The sequence below is a fragment of the Oncorhynchus gorbuscha genome, linkage group LG07 (genome assembly GCF_021184085.1).
Source record: "Oncorhynchus gorbuscha isolate QuinsamMale2020 ecotype Even-year linkage group LG07, OgorEven_v1.0, whole genome shotgun sequence".
NCBI lineage: Eukaryota > Metazoa > Chordata > Actinopteri > Salmoniformes > Salmonidae > Oncorhynchus > Oncorhynchus gorbuscha.
The window spans coordinates 20,245,212-20,267,977 of record NC_060179.1 but is presented as its reverse complement, the minus strand read 5'-3'; the positions used below and the strand labels follow the sequence as shown (position 1 = coordinate 20,267,977).

The window sequence follows — 22,766 nt, the reverse complement described above, 5'->3', positions numbered from 1 at the left end:
ACACTGCTTATTAGGTCATTCCATTTCACTCGTTTGATTTTCGCACGTCACTTTCGATTAATGGATGGGACATCACAATGCCAAGAATGTTTTTATTGCAGAATTAATATTGTTAAAAAAACATATTTTTGTACACTGACATATTTTTAACTGTGCCTTGACCTGGGAGCACACACAGCCCGTTATACTCAACAGGCTTGTATTTACAGTCTTAAATGTATCAAATATGAACATTTTGACTGAAGGCATATATTTTGTACGTGCATAACATTTGAATGTTTTATAAAATGCTAATTTACCTGTGTAAAAGTTAGGCAGGAGCATGTTGACCGTACACCAGTCTTGTCACACTGCATTCCAAACCTGGGTCAAAAACATGTCAAATACTTCAAATGCGCTTAATTTAGTTTGCCTTGTACAATGGAATAGTCCCTAAGAGGAGAAGTCTGAGCTAAATAAAGTGCACTACATAGGCAATACTTGAGTATTAGAAAGCATTTCACCCAGGTCTGCTGCATTCCAGGTATAGCAAAGCTGACTAGAAGGGGTCTTTGCTTGACCAATGTTGATTTTCAAAAGGAAAAAGAAATGCAGAAGCATATTCTTCTAGATGTTATTTAATCACTCTCTCTGTGCGTTGGTAATCCGCTTCATCACAGCAATGAAATCATGTCCAAATCAGTCCAGTGGGATTCTGCTGAGTTCATGTGCTATCAGAATAATCAGAAACTCAGAACTAAGAAATTCATGGCAAGACTCATCATAGCTACCTGTTTCAGATGTCCAAAACCGCTCATACTGATCTTACGGGTAGGAAATACGAGTGTGAAACTGGGGTAACATCAATGTACCCCACGTTTCCTACTTCAGAGGAGTATGTATACATATCATAATGCCATGGGTCGGAGTCATTCGTTAGGACTATTGGATGTCATCCTGTCTGCCCAAAAAAGGATGAACTTTTCACCCAAGTGTGGCTGTCTGTCATGGACATGGGTGTCTTGGGTTTCTGTTTGGGCTGTGATAACACATTCAAGTTATCCTCCTGGCTTCAAAATAGTTTCTTAGTTACAATGGGGTAGTAAATCAAGCACGTTCACAAAAGCCACATCGTTTGAGAATTATTTCACCTTTTGTGGTACTCTGTTATGAATCTATCACTTTTTGTAGTGTTGAAATCACTGAACTGTTCCATCTGTTGTAACTTGGCCTGCCAAGTAAGTAATGCATCTTTCAATTCTATTTTGTATGTTGTAATTAGTTGCACTGAATAATTGTAAACTAAATAGCTTCTTTTCAGTAAATGAAAAATGAGGTCAAAATGGTGTCAAGTGATCTAAACATAAACAGAAAGTTGTGTTTATTTACATAGGTAGCTTCATTTATATAGTGTAACAATAATGTGATTCATCTCATTTGAAATTATACTCCTCTGTGTGATTTGCGATGACAAAACCTGAACACACACACACGTAATGAACACAACACATAACTTAAAATACATTTCCTATACATTCTTTTAAAGTTGACTTAAATACATTTTGGTTCGATGGAGATCACACTGATAGTGCAGTAGCCCTGATAAATATACAATCTTGAAATATATTGACTTTCATAGAAATGACAGCCCCTAAAACAGTAAGATACAGTAGTTTGGCATTCTGTTTGCGGGGCTTTTGGACATTTAACTCGGCCAGTCAGTCTTTCCTAGTGGTACTGTTAAAACAAACATTAGTTTAATCATTCTACTCCTATCGGCATTGATTTGGATGGCTGGTGACCTATAGTTTTGCCAGTGAATGTGGATGGCACAGCTTTTGAAACTGGCACTGGCTCACAGTCAAGAGATGAGAGGTTTTCAGTACAGTAGCTCCATGTGAACAAGGGTTTAGTCTCCATTTTGGGTCCGTGCCTGCATTTTTGACTTTCTCAAAGTTCAGTTTAGGGTTTTGGAGTCAGTGCGGTTGGAATACAAATTAGAGTGCTTTGGATACAATGTGGACGGATCGGAGCGATCAGTCCAGAGCCAGGAGTGGCTGTGCCGTGTTGTCCCTGTCAGCTTGCCGTAGGGTACCCGGCTCCACGGCTGACTCGGACCTGAGTTAAACAACAACAACAGTAAGAGATGGTAATTACTATCAGCAGTATAATGGAGAAGGTTTAGCAGGGACCAGGGTAATATTGATCAAAGAGAGAACTAGACATACAGTATCTGTGGTCATGATGCAGTTATAATACATTACAAGACTGAACTCTTATTATGTCTAAACACAAACTGAGAACCAACCATTTGGGGGGGGGGGGGTAATCCAGATTAGTAAAATAGCACACTGTTTTATATCCTAAAAACACATTTGACTGCCAATGGTAAAATGCATGACATAACTCCTCAACTCTCATATCCATGCGTCAACACAAAGCCTCCCTGTGTTGTCTCATTTAGGTACCAGGAAATACTCATAATATGCTAGGTTATGACTGGTCCATTAAAGATGAGCTCAACAACCCAGCGCAGGAGGGCAATCCAATAGGGATAAGGCTAGACTAAATCCCTGATTCTCTGTGCTGTGCTGTTTAGAGCACTTTAACGCCAGTGGGGGAGCTTAGCGCTCTGCTCCCCTCCCCTCATCTCCCCCTTTAAGCCCACTGATTAAAATCACCAGCAGATGAAAATGGAGCCTTCCCAGAGCTCTCTCTGCTAAGGAAAGAGACGGTGGGACAAACATGTCCTTCTGTCTACTGAGATTTAGATATTCCAAATTTAGCTTGGTTTAATATCTTTCAGATTTGATGTGATGATGAGATTTTCATTGCATGATTACCCAGTCAAATGTTGCTTGAAATATATACGTTGAGTATACAAAACATTAAGAACACATGCTCGTTCCATGACGGACTGACCAGGAAAATCCAGGTGAAAGCTATGATCCCTTATTGATGTCACTTGAATCGGTGTAGATGAAGAGGAAGAGACAGGTTAAATAAGGCTTTTTAAGCCTTGAGACAATTGAGACATGGATTGTTTGTGTGCCATTCAGAGGGTTAATGGGCAAGACAAACGTGCCATTGGAAGCACTGGAATCAACATGGGCCAGTATTCCTGTGGAATACATTTGACACCTTGTGGAGTCCATGTCCCAACGAATTGAGGCTGTTCTAAGGGGTGCAGCTCAATATTAGAAAGGGATTCCTAATATTTAGTGTACTTAGTGCACATGTATGCAACATTCAAAATGAAATGCTTATATGCCAGTGAAAGTTCATAATGTATAGCTTATGAGCCTTAATGAAGCCTCCATAAACCATTTACCAGGTGTACATACTGTATACTGAAAAGAAATATTAACACAACATGTAAAGTATTGGACCCATGTTTAATGAGCTGAAATAAAAGATCTCAGATATTTTCCACATTCACAAAAAGCTTATTTCTCACATTTTGTGTAGAAATTGTTTATATCCCTGTTAGTGAGCATTGCTCCTTTGCCAATCCACCTAACAGGTGTGGCATATCAAGAAGCTGATTAAACAGCATGATCATTACACAGGTGCACTTTGTGCTGGGGACAATAAAGGGCCACTAAAATGTGCAATTTTGTCTCACAACACAATGCTACAGACGTCTCAAGTTGAGGGAGCGTCTAATTGGCATGCTGACTGCAGGAATGTCCACCAGAGCTGTTGCCAGGGAATTGAATGATATTTCTCTACCGCCTCCAACGTCACAACCGCAGACCATGTGTAACCACACCAGCCCAGAACCACATCTGGCTTCTTCACCTGCAGGATCATCTGAGACCAGCCACACGGACAGCTGATAAAACAGAGTATTTCTGTCTGTAATAAAGCAGTTTTGTGGGGAAAAACATTGGCTGGACCTGACCCCACAGTGGTTGGGCCTGGGAGGGCATAGACCCACCCACTGGCTGAGCCCCTGCCCAATCATGTGAAATATATAGATTAGGCACTAATGAATTTATTTAAATTGACATTTCTTTATATGAACTGTAATTCAGTAAAATTGTTGAAATTGTTGCATGTGGCGTTTATATTTTTGTTCACTATAGATGCTTCACAGATCATGTATATGGAACTGTAATTCTATACTACATACAGTACCTACTGAAAGTCTACACATTTGGCTGCTTTAAAATTAAATCTAAGGGATTAAATCGATCTACACAACCTACTCCACATTTTCAAAATTAAAGAAACATTCTATAACATTTTCCTAATTAATAATTAATCAAAAATCTAAGATGTCTTTATTGTGTATGTCTTCACACCTTCCTTCAATTAAATCTTCCAAATACTTTACCTTAGTAAAATGATTAAGGTAAAATATCTAGAAAAATATCTTGAAATTAGATAAATGACATGTATTAAGCCTTTTTTAGGTTCAAATGAGTTGAATTATGTGCTATTGATGTTAGATAATTTAGCTTGGTAAGAAAAAATAATCATGTGAATGATCAATCAATATAAGATATTTAGGCTTGCTTAGATTTCTTTTGCATTGATGTTGTCTTGCAGCCTTGTGGCAAACCGAATGGTTGATTTTTTTTTAACAAAGGCTTCCTTCCATTCACTTTGTCATTGTCACGCCCTGGTCGAAGTATTTTGTGTTTATCTTTATGTATTGGGTCAGGCCAGGGTGTGGCATGGGGTTTTTGTATTGTGGTGTGTTTTGTCTTGGGGTTTTGGTATATAGTGGGGTGATCTAGCAGAGTCTATGGCTGTCTGGAGTGGTTCTCAATCAGAGTCAGGTGTTTATTGTTGTCTCTGATTGGGAACCATATTTAGGCAGCCATATTCTTTGGTTGTTTTGTGGGTGATTGTCCTTAGTGTCCTTGTAACTAGCTACTGTTAGTTTGCACCAGTTTAGGCTGTTTCGGTTTTCGTTACGGTTTTTTGTATTGATTTGTGTTTACGTGTGTTTTTTCATTAAACATGAATGTAATCTACACGCTGCGTTTTGGTCCGACTCTCCTTCACCACACCTAGAAAACCGTTACAGTCATAAAGGCCAGTAATGTATAGTGAATGCAATGTTGTTGATCCTCAATATTTTCAAGTATTTGTGGTGTAGGCATCCTGTTATGGGTTACAAAGTCTGAGGAAAAAAGTCTGAAGAAATCGTGTCTCAGTCTTCTGGATACCTTAATTATTAAGTATTCCTGAATCGTGTAGTCACATTCCTGACTTAGATCTGCTTGAAAATCAAAGACATTGTTTGAATATTGCTGTCCAACAATGATCCCCAACCACATGTATTGAGCTTGAGCAATTTTGGAGCGAGAAAAAACAATGGATATACTGTATGTTGCCCTAACAGGTTGACGACACCGCTCGCGTCGCAAAATAAATTCAGAAATCTATGTTATTCAATTATTGCACTCACACTGCTCACGCACGCCAATGAACGTCTGCGTTGCCAAGGGCTAAAATAGAAATCAGTTCTATTTCTGACGCAGATCGCGCTGCAAGTCCTGCCTATCCCATCTCCTCATTGGTTTATTGAAGCAGGTACCCACGTGCCAACTCCTCATTGGTTATACCCACGTGGGTGACTGAAAGACAAACAAGGTCAGAGGCAGTAATGCACCTAATTTATAAAAGTTGCCAATCGCAATATAAAGTCAAGAGAAGAAAAGGCCTGGACGGAAGAGAGATGACTAGAAACGATTTGGTTAACCGTTTTATGTGTGGTTTAATTATTGGAGTAGAGGACCTTGTGCATTTCAGGTAAAATAACAACTCAATGTTTATATCCCAGGAAAGATTAGCTAGCTACAGCAAGCTAACTAAATAGGACAAATTGGCTAGCAAGTGCAATTCATATAATTGGTTCAGAGTTTGTTTTGATATTTGAATCTGTGTGTCGTGATCGCGTTTGGTGTGGGGGGACAAAATAATGTATGCACGATGGAGCATGATGGTGCATGCGCGCAGCCGGTTTGGGTTCCGTGTAAGAGTAGTGCAAAGATGGTAGAATCTTAATCAAAATGATTCACAACTGTAATGGCTGCCAAAGCTGCTTCTACAAAGTATTAACTCTGTGGTTGTGAAGAAATACACAATCCATGTTTTATTCATTTGGAAATGTTCTATAATTTTTCTATCACTTTGAAAATATGGAGTAGGTTGTGTAGATCAGTAGAAAAAAAAATCAGATTAATTTTTTTTTAAGTATAATAATTAGAGACATCCTCCAGCAATTTAAAAAAAAACTTTTACCATTGAGAAGTCATATTGGAAGTATAATTAAGTTAAGTACACACACAAACAACTGCAAACTTCAAGGAGAAAGGGCATTCAAGGGGTTGGTCTGATGGTAATCTGTGATGTCATTGGCCTCCCACTTGCTAGAGAACAAAAGGGGAAATTCTATAATATAAATTCTAATTCTATAGTTAAAATATAAATAATAGTGGGCTACTTTGAATATAGTGTTGTTTGACATGACAGCGAATGAAAATGTTATGGATGAATTATTGTGACAGGGTAGGAATCAGTGATGTTCAGTGTTTCCTAGGGGACCCTATAATCTTTGGCTACATTAAATCTTTATTCATTTAGCCAACATATTCATGCTTTGCCTATTCCTCTTTGATTTCGAAGATACTGTTGCACAAACAACATGCTGATTTAGGCCTCCACTAGCAGTGGTATAAGGGCTGTATTAGCTAGCTACGTTTGCTCTGACTTAGTACTTTTATTAGCTAGTTAGCCAGCTAACTAGTGATTAGCATTAGTGGCTAACACGATGTAGCTTAACTTGCTAAGAAAATACAAACTAGCTGTTTGCAAACTAATATTATAATTATAGAATGCTTGTGGATTTATATTAAGATCAAAGTGGAAACAACATCGTTGTCATCAACATTGTTGCATGTGCTGCATTGACCATGCAGACTGAATGAAAGTGTCTCGTGGTCAAGCAGCAAATGCACTCCTTGATTGACGGGGTGGGACTAGGTCTCGAAAATGGCATGGAGAGAAAGGAGAAGGATGACTCAAATAGCGGAGCAAACTATGCAAATGGACGTTACACACGGTGTATCACATTTAACAAACCAAACATTCAAATACCATTATAGGTCAAGTAAAAACCCAAATCGGTCCTTGCATCAATACCGGTATATAAACTCAACAAAAAAAGAAATGTCCTCTCACTGTCAACTGCATTTATTTTCAGGAAACTTAACATGAGTAAATATTTGTAAGAACATAACAAGATTCAACAACTGAGACATAAATTGAATGAGTTCCACAGACGTAACTAATAGAAATGGAATAATGTGTCCATGAACAAAGGGGGCATCAAAATCAAAAGTAACAGTCAGTATCTGGTGTGGCCACCAGCTGCATTAAGTACTCCAGTGCATCTCCTCCTCATGGAATGCACCAGATTTGTCAGTTCTTGCTGTGAGATGTTACGCAACTCTTCTACCAAGGCACCTGCAAGTTTCCGGACATTTCTAGGGGGAATGGCCCTAGCCCTCACCCTCAGATTCAACAGATCCTAGACGTGCTCAATGGGATTGAGATCCGGGCTCTTCGCTGGCCATGGCAGAACACTGACATTCCTGTCTTGCAGGAAATCACGCACAGAACAAGCAGTATGGCTGGTGGCATTGTCATGCTGGAGGGTCATGTCAGGATGAGCCTGCAGGAAGGGTACCACGTGAGAGAGGAAGAGATCTTCCCTGTAACGCACAGCGTTGAGATTGCCTGCAATGACAACAAGCTCAGTCCGATGATGCTGTGACACACCACCCCATACCATGACAGACCCTCCACCTCCAAATCGATCCCGCTCCAGAGTACAGGCCTCGGTGTAACGCTCATTCCTTCGATGATAAACACGAATCCGACCATCACCTCTGGTGAGACAAAACTGCGACTCGTCAGTGAAGAGCACTTTTTGCCAGTCCTGTCTGGTCCAGTGACGATGGGTTTGTGCCCATAGGTGACGTTGTTGCCGGTGATGTTTGGTGAGGACCTGCCTTACAACAGGCCTACAAGCCCTCAGTCCAGCCTCTCTCATCCTATTGCGGACAGTCTGAGCACTGATAGAGGGATTGTGCGTTCCTGGTGTAACTTGGGCAGCTGTTGTTGCCATCCTGTACCTGTCCCGCAGGTGTGATGTTCGGATGTACCGATCCTGGGCAGGGGTTGTTACACGTGGTCTGCCACTGCGAGGACGATCAACTGTCTATCCTGTCTCCCTGTAGCGCTGTCTTAGGTGTCTCACTATACAGACATTGCAATTTATTGTCCTGACCACATCTGCAGTCCTTATGCCTCCTTGCAGCATGCCTAAGGCACGTTCACACAGATGAGCAGGGACCCTGGGCATATTTCTTTTGGTGTTTTTCAGAGTCAGTAGAAAGGCTTCTTTAGTGTCCTAAGTTTTCATAACTGTCACCTTAATTAGCTACCGTCTGTAAGCTGTTAGTGTCTTACCGACCGTTCCACAGGTGCATGTTCACTAATGGTTTATAATTCATTGAACAAGCATGGGATAAACAGTGCTAAAACCCTTTACAATGAAGATCTGTGAAGTTATTTGGATTTTTATTAATTATCTTTGAAAGACAGGGTCCTGAAAAAGGGACGTTTCTTTTTTTGCTGAGTTTAGTAAAGTATGGTTACCGCCCAGCCCTACTCCACACTGAAGTGAAACAGCAGCCATCAAAGGCTAACGCAACCTCCTAGATCTGATACAACACTAAACACTAACAATATTCAACAAACCCACAATTGACCCAATTGTCAATAATCTTCCTTAGCCATCCGATCATGGCCATCAGTAGGTTCATGACATGTCAACAATCATGGCTGGTATTTCTTCACTGGATGCTCTGAGGACGATCTCAGATGACCAATAACACACAAGCGTTCCCAGTATCCCTTATCGATGGTTGTCACTATCACCAGTATGACAAGATATCAACAACAAAAAATCTGATTTGAAAATGAACCCAAAACTCAACCATACTCCTGACCATGTGCCTACCTCTAACCTTTAACTAAGACATCAAAGATACTTTCTGTATTCATAAACTTTCACAATACAGTCAATTTTGACTTTAAAGCTTGGCCACATAGATGGAGTCCCCATCTATCCTATCCATTATGAGAGGGAGGTTCATGCTCTCTGCACCAATCCCCCATCCAGGCCCGTCCCCTCCAGATGCTGTCCCCTGAGTTAGGCTCCTAATTAGGGGGAGCGTGGCAAGCAAATGAGACTGGGGATCCCTGGGATTGGAGCAGACACTGGCCGGGGTCAATGAGAAGGTCTCTTAAGTGCTTTTTTAATTATATCAATTCCGAGAAGCCTGCTCTCCTGAGACCTGATCCTACATGACTTTCTGTTGATTGCAGAGGAAGAGAATCGTGCATGCGGCCTGCTACCGTGGAGGAGGTTTGTCTATTTTAATGACTACTCTCTCTCTCTGACATTCCCTTTTGCTTGAGGACAGAGACTCCATATACAATACTGTATACTGTTTTCATGTTCAGTGTTTTATAGATACACATTTAACTTGTAAAAGGGTACAATTTCGAAAAGCTCTGAACCTAAAAGGAAATTGTTTTTTTAGCTGGGGGGGGGGTGAATGTCAAACTGCAGTGGGTCTCTGACTGAGTGAGCTGTTTGAAGGACAGTAGTGGGCAAGACTCAGGCCTAATGATCACCTCGGACTTAAATGGGTATTTCTGAGGATTCACACGAGCCACTGGTCAGTGGTCAGCCCCATAGAGGTCATTATCTGAAAGTCTGTAGACTGCGTAATTGCTCTGGCAGACTTCAAACAATCGGTCGATACTAATGAAGAAGGATGTCAGCGAGACACTGGATTGATCCGTTTGTGTTCTCTAACTTTCTGTTTCGCTTTTTGTTAACTTCTTGCATTACTATACTATAGCTAGTGTTGCAGAAAAGGGGAATATTTACCCAAATCTTTTATATCCCCCCATATCCCATATATTCCGATGGATATTTTCCAGCTGAAAAATTCCTGGAATTTTGCAACCTTTTCTGTAGCTCACCTTTTCAGAAGTTTGTTGGCACATTCCTTATCTCCGCCACCATAGCTCCCTTTGACATGGAGGGCGTCGTAGGTGAGTGTGTACTCCGTCTCGTCGTTGTAGTTGGGCCCTAAGAGGGTCCGTGCCCAGATGCCCATGTCATAGGGCGGCAGCGTGCCACCAAACTCGGACGGCAGACAATCGGGTAGGATAAGCTGGTGTAAACTGTTGAGGTTGTTCCCGTGGAGGAAAATCTGTTGGGAAGAATTTTTAAAAATCTGATTGATTTAAATTTGTATTGACATTTGTTTATTTAATGTATTTATTTATCTGGTGTTCAAATTTATTCAAGGGAGCCCTGGCCAATACATTTCATAACTATCTCAAATTGTTGATTTCTTACTTACCCTTCTTATTTTTAACCAGTGTCATCAGACACCCCTCCAAACATTTGACGCTAGAAGCTGTATTACAAAATATCTTTACGTTTTTCCATTAATCTAACCTGCACTATCCTAAGGAAAAGTTTAAATTGAAACTACCCCAAAATATGTGAATCTAAAATACTCCTACTACGTCTTAGCTCTAGAAGTGCTGACTAAATGATATATCCCCTTTGTGTAAACTTACATTTTATTCGACTAGCAAAGATATTTAATGACATCTCTCTATCTGGCTTTGTTAGCTCAGTAGTGTTCCACCTCTACCAGTCCTGAGCTTAACCACTCAATATAATGCAACAGTTACAAAGGGGTGGAGAGAAAAGGGTAGGGCACAGAGAATGTAACTGAAGTAGTGAAAAAGGCAATTACCCTTTTCCTAGTCTTGTCCTTGAGGAAAGGCTTGATGATGGTGTACATGGCGTGGATATACCAGGGCTGGTTCACAAAATGGATCCCACCGAAGCGAGCAGGGAAGCTGTCCTGTAGTGAAGTAGGGAGGGGAATATAGGTTGAGTTATACTCAAGTAAAGTATGATTTTATTAGGTTGTTTCATTAACTCTGCTTGCTTTGAACTCTATTATTTTAGTTACAATAGAGACTTGAAGTACCATAGCGTAATAATTAAAAAAAAGTTAAAATCTTAATAGAAAATAATATGATAAAATGGTAGGCTAAGCCAGTTCCTCTGTCCTTCTAATCATAATAGCTAAATTAAATGGCATTCATTATTTTATTGAAGAGGTTTTTGGCCAGAACAGTACAGTACCCTGCAGCAAAAGGGACCAAGGGGAGCAGCGCAAGATCATGACAGAGCTTCCAAGATACTGATTCTGTTGCTGTTGAGAACTCTGCTAGCCATCTACAGTGTGCAATACTGCTACAATACATTGCTGGGGGATGCCCATTCCACCCTTGTAATCGACACCTTTAACGATTGTGGTGTAGCATCAACAATGCAATCCCCATGACAAAACCATGTAAATACAAGGCTTATGGGTCAGTTATTAAGACAAAAGCTGAATCATTCAGCAGATTATGAGTCTCGCAAGATTTCCTTTAGTGAAAGTGCTATTTTTTAAACAAACTCAGCAACTGTGTTTATTTTCAGCACACTTAACATGTGTAAATATTTGTGTGAACATAAGATTCAACAACTGAGACATAAACTGAACAAGTTCCACAGACATGTGACTAACAGAAATGGAATAATGTGTCGCTGAACAAAGGGGGTTCAAAATCAAAAGTAACAGTCAGTATCTGGTGTGGCCACCAGCTGCATTAAGTACTGCAGTGCATCTCCTCCTCATGGAATGCACCAGATTTGCCAGTTCTTGCATACGAGATGTTACCCCACTCTTCTACCAAGGCACCTGTAAGTTCCCGGACATTTCTGGAGGGAATGGCCCAAGCCCTCCCCCTCCGATCCAACAGGTCTGTTTATTTTCTATGTTGGTTGGGGCGTGATAGTGACTAGGGTCATCTAGGTGATTAGTGATTTATGTTGGCCTGGTATGGTTCCCAATCAGAGACAGCTGTTTATCGTTGTCTCTGATTGGGGATCATATTTAGGCAGCCATTTCACCATTGTGCTTTGTGGGATCTTGTCTATGTATAGTTGCCTGTGAGCATTATAGTAGCTTCACGTTTTGTTTGTTCGTTTTGTTTTTTAAAGTTTTCTATTCCAAAATAAAGGATGGAAACATACCACGCTGCATCTTGGTCCACTCCTTATAACGATCGTGACAGAAGATCCCACCACAAACAGACCAAGCAAAGTGGCCAGGAGGAGCAGACATCATGGACATGGGAGGATATTTTGGACGGTAAAGTATCCTGGACGTGGTAAGAAATCATGGCCGGAAAGGATAGCCTTCCATGGGAGCAGACGGAAGCAGCAAGGGAGCATCAACAACGACTCCGGGGTTTGCAACCCCGACGCAAGCACGAGAGGCAGCCCCAAACATTTTTTGGGGGGCGGCACACGGGGTGGTTGGCGGAGCCAGGTTTCAGACCAGAGCCAATTCCCCCCACTCGCTTTAAGGAGCGTGTGACCATTCAGGCACCATGTTATGCGGTGATACGCACTGTGTCCGGAGCCGGAAGCTCTGGACTGGGAACCGTCGCCGGAAGCTCTGGACTGGGGAGTGTCGCCGGAAGCTCTGGACTGGGAACTGTTGCCAGAAGCTCTGGACTGGGAACTGTCGCCGGAAGCTCTAGACTGTGGAGGGTCCTGAGACGGTCCGCTGTCGGGAACCTCCTGAGACGGTCCGCAGTCTGGAGCCTCCAGCAATGGTCGGCGGTCCGGAGCCTCCTGCGACAGTCTGCAGTCCAGAGCCTTCAGCAGGGGTTCCCAGTCCAGAGCCTCCTGTGAGATTTCCCAGTCCGGAGCCTCCGGCGATGATCTACGGTGCGGTTCCTCCGGCGACGATCCACGGTCCGAAGCCTCCGGCGATGACCCACGGTCCGGTTCTTCCGGGCGAAAAGCCATGGTCCGGTTCATCCGGCAAGGATCCACAGTCCGGAGCTTCCGGCGATGATCCACGCACCAGAGCCGCCATGGAGCATGACGTATCTGCGAGCGGAGTGGGTACTTCGCCCCGCACCGGAGCCGCCCTTGATGGTAGATGCCCACCCGGACCCTCCCCTATTGAGTCAGGCTCTATAGTTGGAGTCCGCACCTTTGGGGGGCGGTACTGTCACGCCCTGACCATAGAGAGCTGTTTATTTTCTATGCTGGTTTGGGAGTGATAGTGAGATCTTGTCTATGTATAGTTGCCTGTGAGCATTATAGTAGCTTCGTTTTGTTCTTTAAAGATTTCTATTCCAAAATAAAGGATGGAAACGTACCACGCTGCATCTTGGTCCTTATAACGATCGTGACAGCTGTTAGTGTCTCACCGACCATTCCCCAGGTGCATGTTCATTAATGTGTTTATGGTTCATTGAACAAGCATGGGAAAGTGTTTAAACCCTTTACAATGACAATCTGTGAAGTTATTTGGATTTTTAGGAATTATCTTTGAAAGACCGTGTCCTGAAAAAAGAACATGTCTTTTTTTGCTGAGTTTATATGCACTAAACAAAAATAGAAATGCAAAATGTTGGTCCCATGTTTCATGAGCTGAAATAAAAGATCCCATACATTTTCCACATGCAGAAAAAGCTTAATTCTCTCAAATTTTATGCACAAATGTGTTTACATCTATCACAATCGTCTGAATGAATGGACCAAGGCACAGCATACTTAGAGTTCCACATGTTTAATAAACATGAAACTCACCACAACAGAAGAAAACTAAATGTGACGTTCTGGGCTGCTCACAGGCAGCTACACAAACACAAGATCCCACCAGGTGGGAAAAGGCTGCCTAAATATGATCCCCAATCAGAGACAACGATAGACAGCTGCCTCTGATTGGGAACCATACCAGGCCAACAAAGAAATAGAAAACATAGATTGCCCACCCTAGTCACACCCTGCCCTAACCAAAGAGAGAATTAAAAGGATCTCTGAGGTCAGGGTGCCCAAACATCCCTGTTAGGGAGCATGCAATTAGCATGCTGACTGCAGGAATGTCCATCAGAGCTGATGGCAGAGAATTTAAATTAATTTCTCTACCTACCTTTGGCAAAACTGACCACGACTGACCACGACGGAATCACGTGGACTAGGAAATGTTCCGGGCAGCAATTTATACACTGATTCGGTGAGTGAGTTTATAAGGAAGTGCATTGGAGATGTTGTACCCATTGTGACGATTAAAATCTACCCTATCCAGAAAGCATTAACCCTCACAAAGCTGTCGGCCCAGACGGCATTCCTATCTGCATCATCAGAGCATGCGCAGACCAGTTAACTGTTGTGTTTACGGACATATTCAATCTCTCCCTATCCCAGTCTGCTGTCCCATTGCTCCTGTACCGGAGAAGGCAAAGGTAACTCAACTAAATGACTATCGCCCCGTAGAACTCACTTCTGTGCTTTGAGAGACTATTCAAGGATCATATCACCTCCACCTTACCTGCCACCCTAGACCCACTTCAATTTGCATACCGCCCCAGTAGGTTCACAGATGATGCAACCGCCATCACACTGCACACTGCTCTATCCCATCTGGACAAGAGGAATACCTATGAAAGAATGCTGTTCATTGACTACAGCTCAGCATTCAACACCATAGTACCCTCCAAGCTCAATGTTAAGCTTGATTACCAACAACGATGAGACAGCCTACAGGGAGGAGGTGAGGGCACTCGGAGTGTGGTTTCAGGAAAACAACCTCTCACTCAACATCAACAAAACAAAGTTGATGATTGTGGACTTCAGGAAAAAGCAGAGGGAGCATCCCCCCCCCCATCCACATCGACGGGACAGCAGTGGAGAAGGTGGAGAAGTGTTAAGTTCCTTGGTGTACACATCTTGGATAAACTGAAATGGTCCACCCACACTGATGGTGTGGTGAAGAAGGCGCAACTTTGCCTCTTCAACCTCAGGAGGCTGAAGAAACTTGCCTCGTCACCTAAAACCCTCACAAACTTTTACAGATGTACAATTGAGAACATCCTCTCGGGCTGTATCATCGCCTGGTATGGCAATTGCACCACCCACAACCGCAAGGCTCTCCAGAGGGTGGTGCGGTCTGCACAATGCATCACCGGGGGCAAGTACCTGCCCTCCAGGACACCTACAGGACAGGAAGGCCAAAAAGATCATCAAGGACAACAACCACCCAAGCCATTGCCTGTTCACCCCGATACCATCCAGAAGGCGGGTCAGTACAGGTGCATCAAAGCTGGGACCGAAACACTGAAAAACATATTCTATTTCAAGGCCATAATACTGTTATTAAACAGCCATCACTGACACAGAGAGGCTGCTGCCCTCATATAGACTTGAAATCATTGGCCACTTGAATAATGCCACTTGAATAATGTTTACATATGTTTACATATCTTGCATTACTTATCTCGTGTATATACTGTATCTTATACCATCTATTGCGTCTTGCCTATGCCACTCGGTCATCAGTCATCCATATATTTATATGTACATATTATTATTCGGTAGTTGTTGTGGAATTGTTAGATTACTGTTAGATAGTACTGCACAGTCGGAACTAGAAGCACAAGCATTTCGCTGTACTCGCAATAACATCTGCTAACCATGTGTATGTGACCAATAAAATTTGATTTAATTTGATTTAAGCTGCTTCAACGTTGTTTTAGAGAATTTGGCAGTACGTCCAACTGGCCTAACAACCGCAGACCATGTGTAACTACGCCAGCCCAGGTCCTCCACATCCAGTTTCTTCACCTGCAGAATTGTCTGAGACCAGACATCCGGACAGCTGATAAAATTGTGGGTTTACACAACAGAAACATTTCTGAACAAACTGTCAGAAACTGTTTCAGGGAAGCTCATCTGCGTGCTTTTCTTACTCACCAGGGTCTTGACCTGACTGCAGTACGGCGTCGTCACTGACTTCAGTTGGCAAATGCTCACCTTTGATGGCCACTGGCATGCTGGAGAGGTGTGCTCTTCACGGATAATTCCCGGTTTCAACTGTACCGGGCAGATGACAGACAGCGTAGCGTGTATTGTCTAGTTGTAATGTCTGCTTCCAATTTACACTCTCAAACACGTAGATCCCCTGAACGCAGCTCACTTTCCAGCCCACTTTCCAGCTCACACTCTCAAACATGTAGATCCCCTGAACGCAGCTCACTTTCCAGCTCACACTCTCTAACACATAGATCCCCTGAACGCAGCGCACTCGTCAGATCCCAATCACCTGAATTCTGATCACCTGTTCACACACCTATATGTCAGTATCACACACTATTTAGTTTAGTTCTTTGCACCCCGTCATTGTGAGGTATTGTTGGTTTTGTGACACACTTCCATTCGGAGCTCTGTTTTTACCCGTAAATTAACCTCACGTGTATGATAGTTTTCGTCTGCCTCACTAACGACGGCTTTTGCCTATTCCCTGCCTGTACTTTAGCCTATTGGATTTCCTGTTATCAACCTATTGCCTGATCTCCCGGACTACGTTACTTGTCTTTTCCCTGCCTATACTGTTGCCTTTTTGGACCCCCTGTGTATGACCTTCTGCCTGCCCCTGGACCTAGCTACCTGCCTCCTCCTGTGGTCCTTTACAAATAAACACCTGCTGTGCCCTGTGCTTGAAACCAGTTCTCTGTCTCCCATCGTGATCAGTACAGTCGTGTTGGCGAGCTGTTTGCTGATGTCAACGTTGTTAACAGAGTTCCCCATGGTGGCAATGGGGTTATGGTATGGGAAGGCATAAGCTATGGACAACGAACACAATTGTATTTTATCGATGTTAATTTGAATACACAGAGATACCGCGATGAGATCCTGAGGCCCATTGTCGTGCCATTCATCTTCCGCCATCACCTTATGTTTCAGCATGATAATGCACGGCCCCATGTCGCAAGGATCTGTGACTAACAGATGCATATCTGTATTCCCAGTCATGTGAAATCCATAGATTAGGGACTAATGAACTTATTTTAATTGGCTGATTTCCTTATATGAACAGTAACTCAGTGAAATCTTAGAAATGATTGCATGTTGTTTATACTTTTGTTCAGTATAGTTTTATGCAAAGACGTAAACTACTACCCAGTTGATTGTACAGTTTCTGACTTATTGCCATTGCTAAATAATTCCCTCGTAAGCCATAAGCATTTGGTGTTTCTATTACACAACACAATTTTGTAATGAAATTCAGACAAAAAAGCATATTCCCTGATATCTCCACTGTCTGCTTGTTGATCGGCCCATATAATGTGTCCACATCACTCAGTTTCTGAGTAGCATAGCGTTTGAGATCAGGGCATACACTAACCACTGTGCTTTACCTTGTTACTTAGCAACAGGGCATCCCATCTTTATGTAGGCCTACTATCGTCATATTGTCGAGTAATCTTTATTTACTTTTAGTCATATACGCTGCACTGCAAGGCAGAATACTGTCTATCTATCTCTGTCCTTAGAACTGATAAAGAAGGACCCTGAAATTATGCAATAAAAATGTTAACTGTAGAATTGGCCATATGTGATGTGATGGCTCCACATATTGCATGTGTCAAATTGCAATTGTCCAAAAGTCCAGTGGAATAGACTTGGATTGAATATTCAGACCAGAGCATAGAGACACATTAAACCATAAAATCCATCTTCATTTCAACATTCAGAACAGGCACTTATATGATCAGGACAATAGGTGCTGATGATACCCATCACTTTCCACATTTTCTCTCTACAGCTAACCAATTATAGAGGTAAGAGAGTACAATCCAACTGTCCAATGCAACCATGATCTAATTCACCTTAATGCTGATTACTTAACTACATTTATCTACTTTGGGTCGATTCAACCCAGTCAGTGCTGGGTGGTGATCATTAGGGCACACCATAGCAACGTGAAATGTAGCGTTTCTTATTGGACATGTTCAGATACTGTAGCGCCTCACTCTGTTTCAGACCGTTTTGTTCTGTTTAATGTATACTGAACACAACCCTGGTCACGCCTACCTGCAGGCCTTCAATTGCCAGTTTGAGAATGTTGGGCGTGAGCTTGGATGCCTGCTTGAAGGAGAAGTTACTCCAGTCGATGATCAAGATGAAGCCGTTGATCTGGAGTTCTTGGTTCTCTATGAGAACCTCCAGGGAGAGGAGGATGGCTCGGAGGATGTCTGTGAAAGAGCTCCTTCACAGAGAGAGAAAGATACATCAGATTGGGATACAATGCAGAACAATCCAGCACTGTTCTGTATCAAGACTATTACAATAATTCAATCCAGGACAATCCAGCACTGTTCTGTACCAAGACTATTACAATAATTCAATCCAGGACAATCCAGCACTGTTCTGTATCAAGACTATTACAATAATTCAATCCAGGACAATCCAGCACTGTTCTGTATCAAGACTATTACAATAATTCAATCCAGGACAATCCAGCACTGTTCTGTATCAAGACTATTACAATAATTCAATCCAGGACAATCCAGCTCTGTTCTGTATCAAGACTATTACAATAATTCAATCCAGGACAATCCAGCTCTGTTCTGTACCAAGACTATTACAATAATTCAATCCAGGACAATCCAGCACTGTTCTGTATCAAGACTATTACAATAATTAAATCCCGGACAATCCAGCACTGTTCTGTATCAAGACTATTACAATAATTAAATCCAGGACAATCCAGCACTGTTCTGTATCAAGACTATTACAATAATTCAATCCAGGACAATCCAGCACTGTTCTGTATCAAGACTATTACAATAATTAAATCCAGGACAATCCAGCACTGTTCTGTACCAAGATTATTACAATAATTCAATCCAGGACAATCCAGCACTGTTCTGTATCAAGACTATTACAATAATTAAATTACTTCTGTCCCGGGTCTGCTGGGTCTGACCATTGAGTGGGCCAGAAAAGGGCCGGAGTAAAGTCTTTGGGCAAGAGAGTGGTTATTGTTTTGCTGTTTAGTTCCAACATATGATTTTTAAAGTATTCTATCAAATCAGTATCGATCAGAAGCTACAGTACAATTGTTTACTTGATTAATGGAACAATTACATCAAAGAAGCCACTTCAGTGAGACAAATGTGCCTTCTAAAATATCTGTAAAACTCACCTTCCCTGGTCCCAGTTGGAAGCAAATAGGATGAGTATCTTCCGGCCATGCTGATCCGGAGTCTCCAGGACACCTGGGAAGCCGTCCATCAGAGCCCTCTTGATCCCCGGGTCGTCCACCTTGAAGCTCTGGAACATGTCCAGGTTCTGCTGGCGGAATTGAAAATACTGGGCCAGGAGCCGGAAGGTCTCTGCCTGGTTGAACTTGCGCGCCCGCAGAAACCTCAGGATGAAGTCGTCGTCCGTGCGCAGGAAGCCGATGTCGGGCCGTGTCACGATCATGTCGCGCACCTGCTGGATGTCCGCATGGAGGGTGTCAGGGTTCTCGTTGAGCTCCTGACGAGCTTTCTCTGTGGTCTCGGAGCTCAGGCCCGCTTGCAAGTGAGTCATGTTTTTTTGGCTTTAGTCAAGTTCACACTCTCTCTATATCTGGGTTTTGGCTAAATATTATTGTAGAGATCTCCTTAGTAAACAGTCTTGATTTCTGTTCTGTACATTTTTGGTGGCGTCTCACCGGCACACGCGTCTCTCCAGTACACCACCTCCTGAGCTGTGTCACCTGTAGTGTTTAGCCTATGAAGAAAAGATATGGAAGATTTAGAGTAACTGGTCCACCAGTAGACTAAAAACATTCATCCTTCCTTCTTCTCTTCTTTAGAATAGGCCTACTTGTTGTGTGTATGTTCTGACATGTACTGTATGTGTAACTGATAGATGCACACACATTACATGTTAATGTTTTTCCATGTATGTAAATTGTAAAGTCTTTTGTCTGTAATGTCTTTTTCGTTATATGTCGGACCTCAGTAAGACTAGCTATCACCATTGGCGTCGGTTAATGGGGATCCTAATACATCCATTTGGCTAAGCACTGATCCAACACAACTGGATAGGAGAAAATATTTGTTCCACTTCATATCTATCACAGATCCAATTAGGTCAGATCAGTAAATGTTCCAAGGAAAGGACAAAGAAAGGTTACATTTTTAAAGTGGTCGAACAAGGCCCTGGTTTGGGAAATGCATAAGGGCTGACGATTTCAAGAGCATACACTGTTCAAGTTGAGAAGGCGGGTATTGCGGACATCATGGACAAACCCATGGGCTACATTTTCTTGTGCATCGTTTTCAGGTCAGAGATCAAATATAACAGGCAGTGCATTTTTCCTACCAACAATAAGCCTATCAGATATGGATTTTACACTGTGAAAAACACAAATATTATGAAAATACAGTGCATTCGGAAAGTATTCAGACACCTTCACTTTTTGCACATTTTGTTACGTTACAGCCTTATTCTAAAATATATTACATTGTTTGTTTCCCTCATTAATCTACACACAATACCCAATAATGACAAATCAAAAACAGGTTTAGAAATGTTTCAAAAATAATAATAAGAAGAAACTGAAATATCACATTTACGTAAGTATTCAGACCCTATAATCAATACTTTGTTGAAGTACCTTTGGCAGCGATTACAGCCTCGAGTCTCCTTGGGTATGACGCTACAAGCTTGGCACACCTGCATTTGGGGAGTTTCTCCAGTTCTTTTCTGCAGATCCTCTCGAGCTCTGTTAGGTTAGAAGGGGAGCGTTGCATCACAGCTATTTTCAGGTCTCTCCAGAGATGTTCGATCGCGTTCAAGTCTGGGCTCTGGCTGGGCCACTCAAGGACATTAAGAGACTTGTGCCGAAGCCACTCCTGCGTTGTCTTTGCTGTGTGCTTAGAGTCATTGCCCTGTTGGAAGGTGAACCTTTGCCCCCAATCTTAGGTCCTGAGCGCTTTGGAGCAGGTTTTCATCAAGGATACCTCAATACTCAGTACCTCAGGCCAAATAGTTTTATCTTGGTTTCATCAGACCAGAGAATCTTGTTTCTCATTGCCTAAGAGTAATTTAGGTGATTGCCTTTTGGCAAACTCCAAGTGGGCTGTCATGTGCCTTTTACTGAGGAGTAGCTTCCGTCTGGCCATTCTACCATAAAAGCCTGATTGGTGGAGTGCTGCAGAGATGGGAGAACGTTCCAGAAGGACAACCATCTCCACAGCCAGCTCTAGGAAGAGTCTTGGTGGTTCCAAACTTCTTCCATTTAAGAATGGAGGCCACTGTGTTCCTAGGGAGCTTCAATGCTGCAGGAATGTTTTGGTGCCCTTCCCCAGATCTGTGCCTCGACACAATCCTGTCTCAGAGCTCTACGTACAATTCCTTCGATCTCATGGCTTGGTTTTTGATCTGACAGGTGTTGTCAACTGTGGGACCTCATATAGACACATGTGCCTTTCCAAATCATGACCAATCAAGTTGTAGAAACAACATGCACCTAAACTCAATTTTGAGTCTCATAGCAAAGGGTCTGAATACTTATGTAACAAAGTATTTCTGTTTTTTATTTATATTTATTTATTTATACATTTGCAAACATTTATAAAAATGTGTTTTCACTTTCTCATTATGGAGTATTGTGTGTAGATTTGAGGTTTGAATTTTTTTTAACCCATATTTGAATAAGGCTGTAAAGTAACAAAATGTGAAAAAAGTTAAGGGGTCTGAATATTTTCTGAATGCACTGTATACAGAGGTTATTCATGTATTATGTTTTAATAGTGATAATCATAATCGGTAATAAAATCACAATGGTGTTATTTGCTATTTATTTAAATTTGACATTTGATTTAGCAAGACTGACCTAGCCAATCGAATGCCATTACATTAGATTGCCTGCTGGTCCAAGCAGGTTCTCTGTGACTGTGATGCTCACCAATTACGGGTCAAACGCTGCGAGGGCCTCTCCCTGTTTATTTATTTATGAAACATTACCTCATCTCCCTTGCTATTCAGAGATACAATAGGGAATAACATGCCAAATATTATGCCATTGCTCAATAACATAAAGTCCTATTCCATCAGCCGTTCACGGATTAATTGCGTTACATGACGTACCGCACCGACCACAATGTGAATCAGGACAAACTGCCATATACCCCAAAGAAAACCTGCCACATATTGATAAACACTTTGTATATACAAATGTTATAAATCCACATTGAGATAAATGTAATACTTACATGAACACCACGCCCTGTAAAACCAGCCAGGTATCCGATGAAGCGCAGGACTGCACAGCAGACGTATCATTCCATTGATATTGATAAATACTGGCCATAAAGGAGTTTCAATAAATAATATATAGCCTATTTTTATCCAGTTGGCCAGGAAAACGTAAATAAAGAAAAATATAATATTTCCTTGAAAGGCTATCAAGTAAAAAAATGTATTTGAAATCCTGTTGCCTAAAGGACTGCGTTGTCTGAATGTATTCTACGGTGTAGGCTGCCTGAAAAGATGCTGTGCCCCATAAACGGAACAGATTGGCGGCCATGCGCGGCTGTGTCTGCTTCGATGAGGGTTGTACGCACTCTGCCTGGAGGACGAATACGAGACAAACTGAGAAGATATAGTGATGGAGACTCACAGAGGTGGGGAATCACCCGCGGTGCTCAATTCCGTGTGCCGCAAAGTATCACACCATTTTCACGACGTAAACCATAGGCTATTTTCATCCAATAGGTCTTTTCAAGTCTCCAATAAAACATGTACGTAGTCTCCATCA

The 22,766-nt window shown here is 42.1% G+C and overlaps 1 protein-coding gene across 1 annotated transcript; it reads right to left on the bottom strand.

Moving 5' to 3' along the window:
- Positions 1 to 1,327: 1,327 nt before the first annotated feature.
- LOC124039610 (clavesin-1-like) lies at positions 1,328 to 22,766 on the bottom strand. Its single transcript, XM_046355764.1, has 6 exons — positions 22,222 to 22,766; positions 19,158 to 19,729; positions 18,044 to 18,218; positions 10,848 to 10,958; positions 10,057 to 10,289; positions 1,328 to 2,097 (listed from the first exon to the last, which is right to left on the bottom strand). Exons 2-6 carry the CDS (start codon positions 19,544 to 19,546, stop codon positions 2,016 to 2,018), a joined length of 990 nt encoding a protein of 329 aa, XP_046211720.1. The 5' UTR covers positions 19,547 to 19,729; positions 22,222 to 22,766; the 3' UTR covers positions 1,328 to 2,015.

Excerpts from the sequence above, each read along its gene's own strand:
- LOC124039610 (XM_046355764.1), bottom strand. The coding sequence starts at position 19,546 with ATGACTCACTTGCAAGCGGGCCTGAGCTCCGAGACCACAGAGAAAGCT. Across the intron at positions 10,290-10,847 it reads AGGACAAGACTAGGAAAAGG|ATTTTCCTCCACGGGAACAA; the intron begins GTAATTGCCTTT and ends TCTTCCCAACAG. Across the intron at positions 2,098-10,056 it reads GCCAACAAACTTCTGAAAAG|GTCCGAGTCAGCCGTGGAGC; the intron begins GTGAGCTACAGA and ends TGTTTAACTCAG.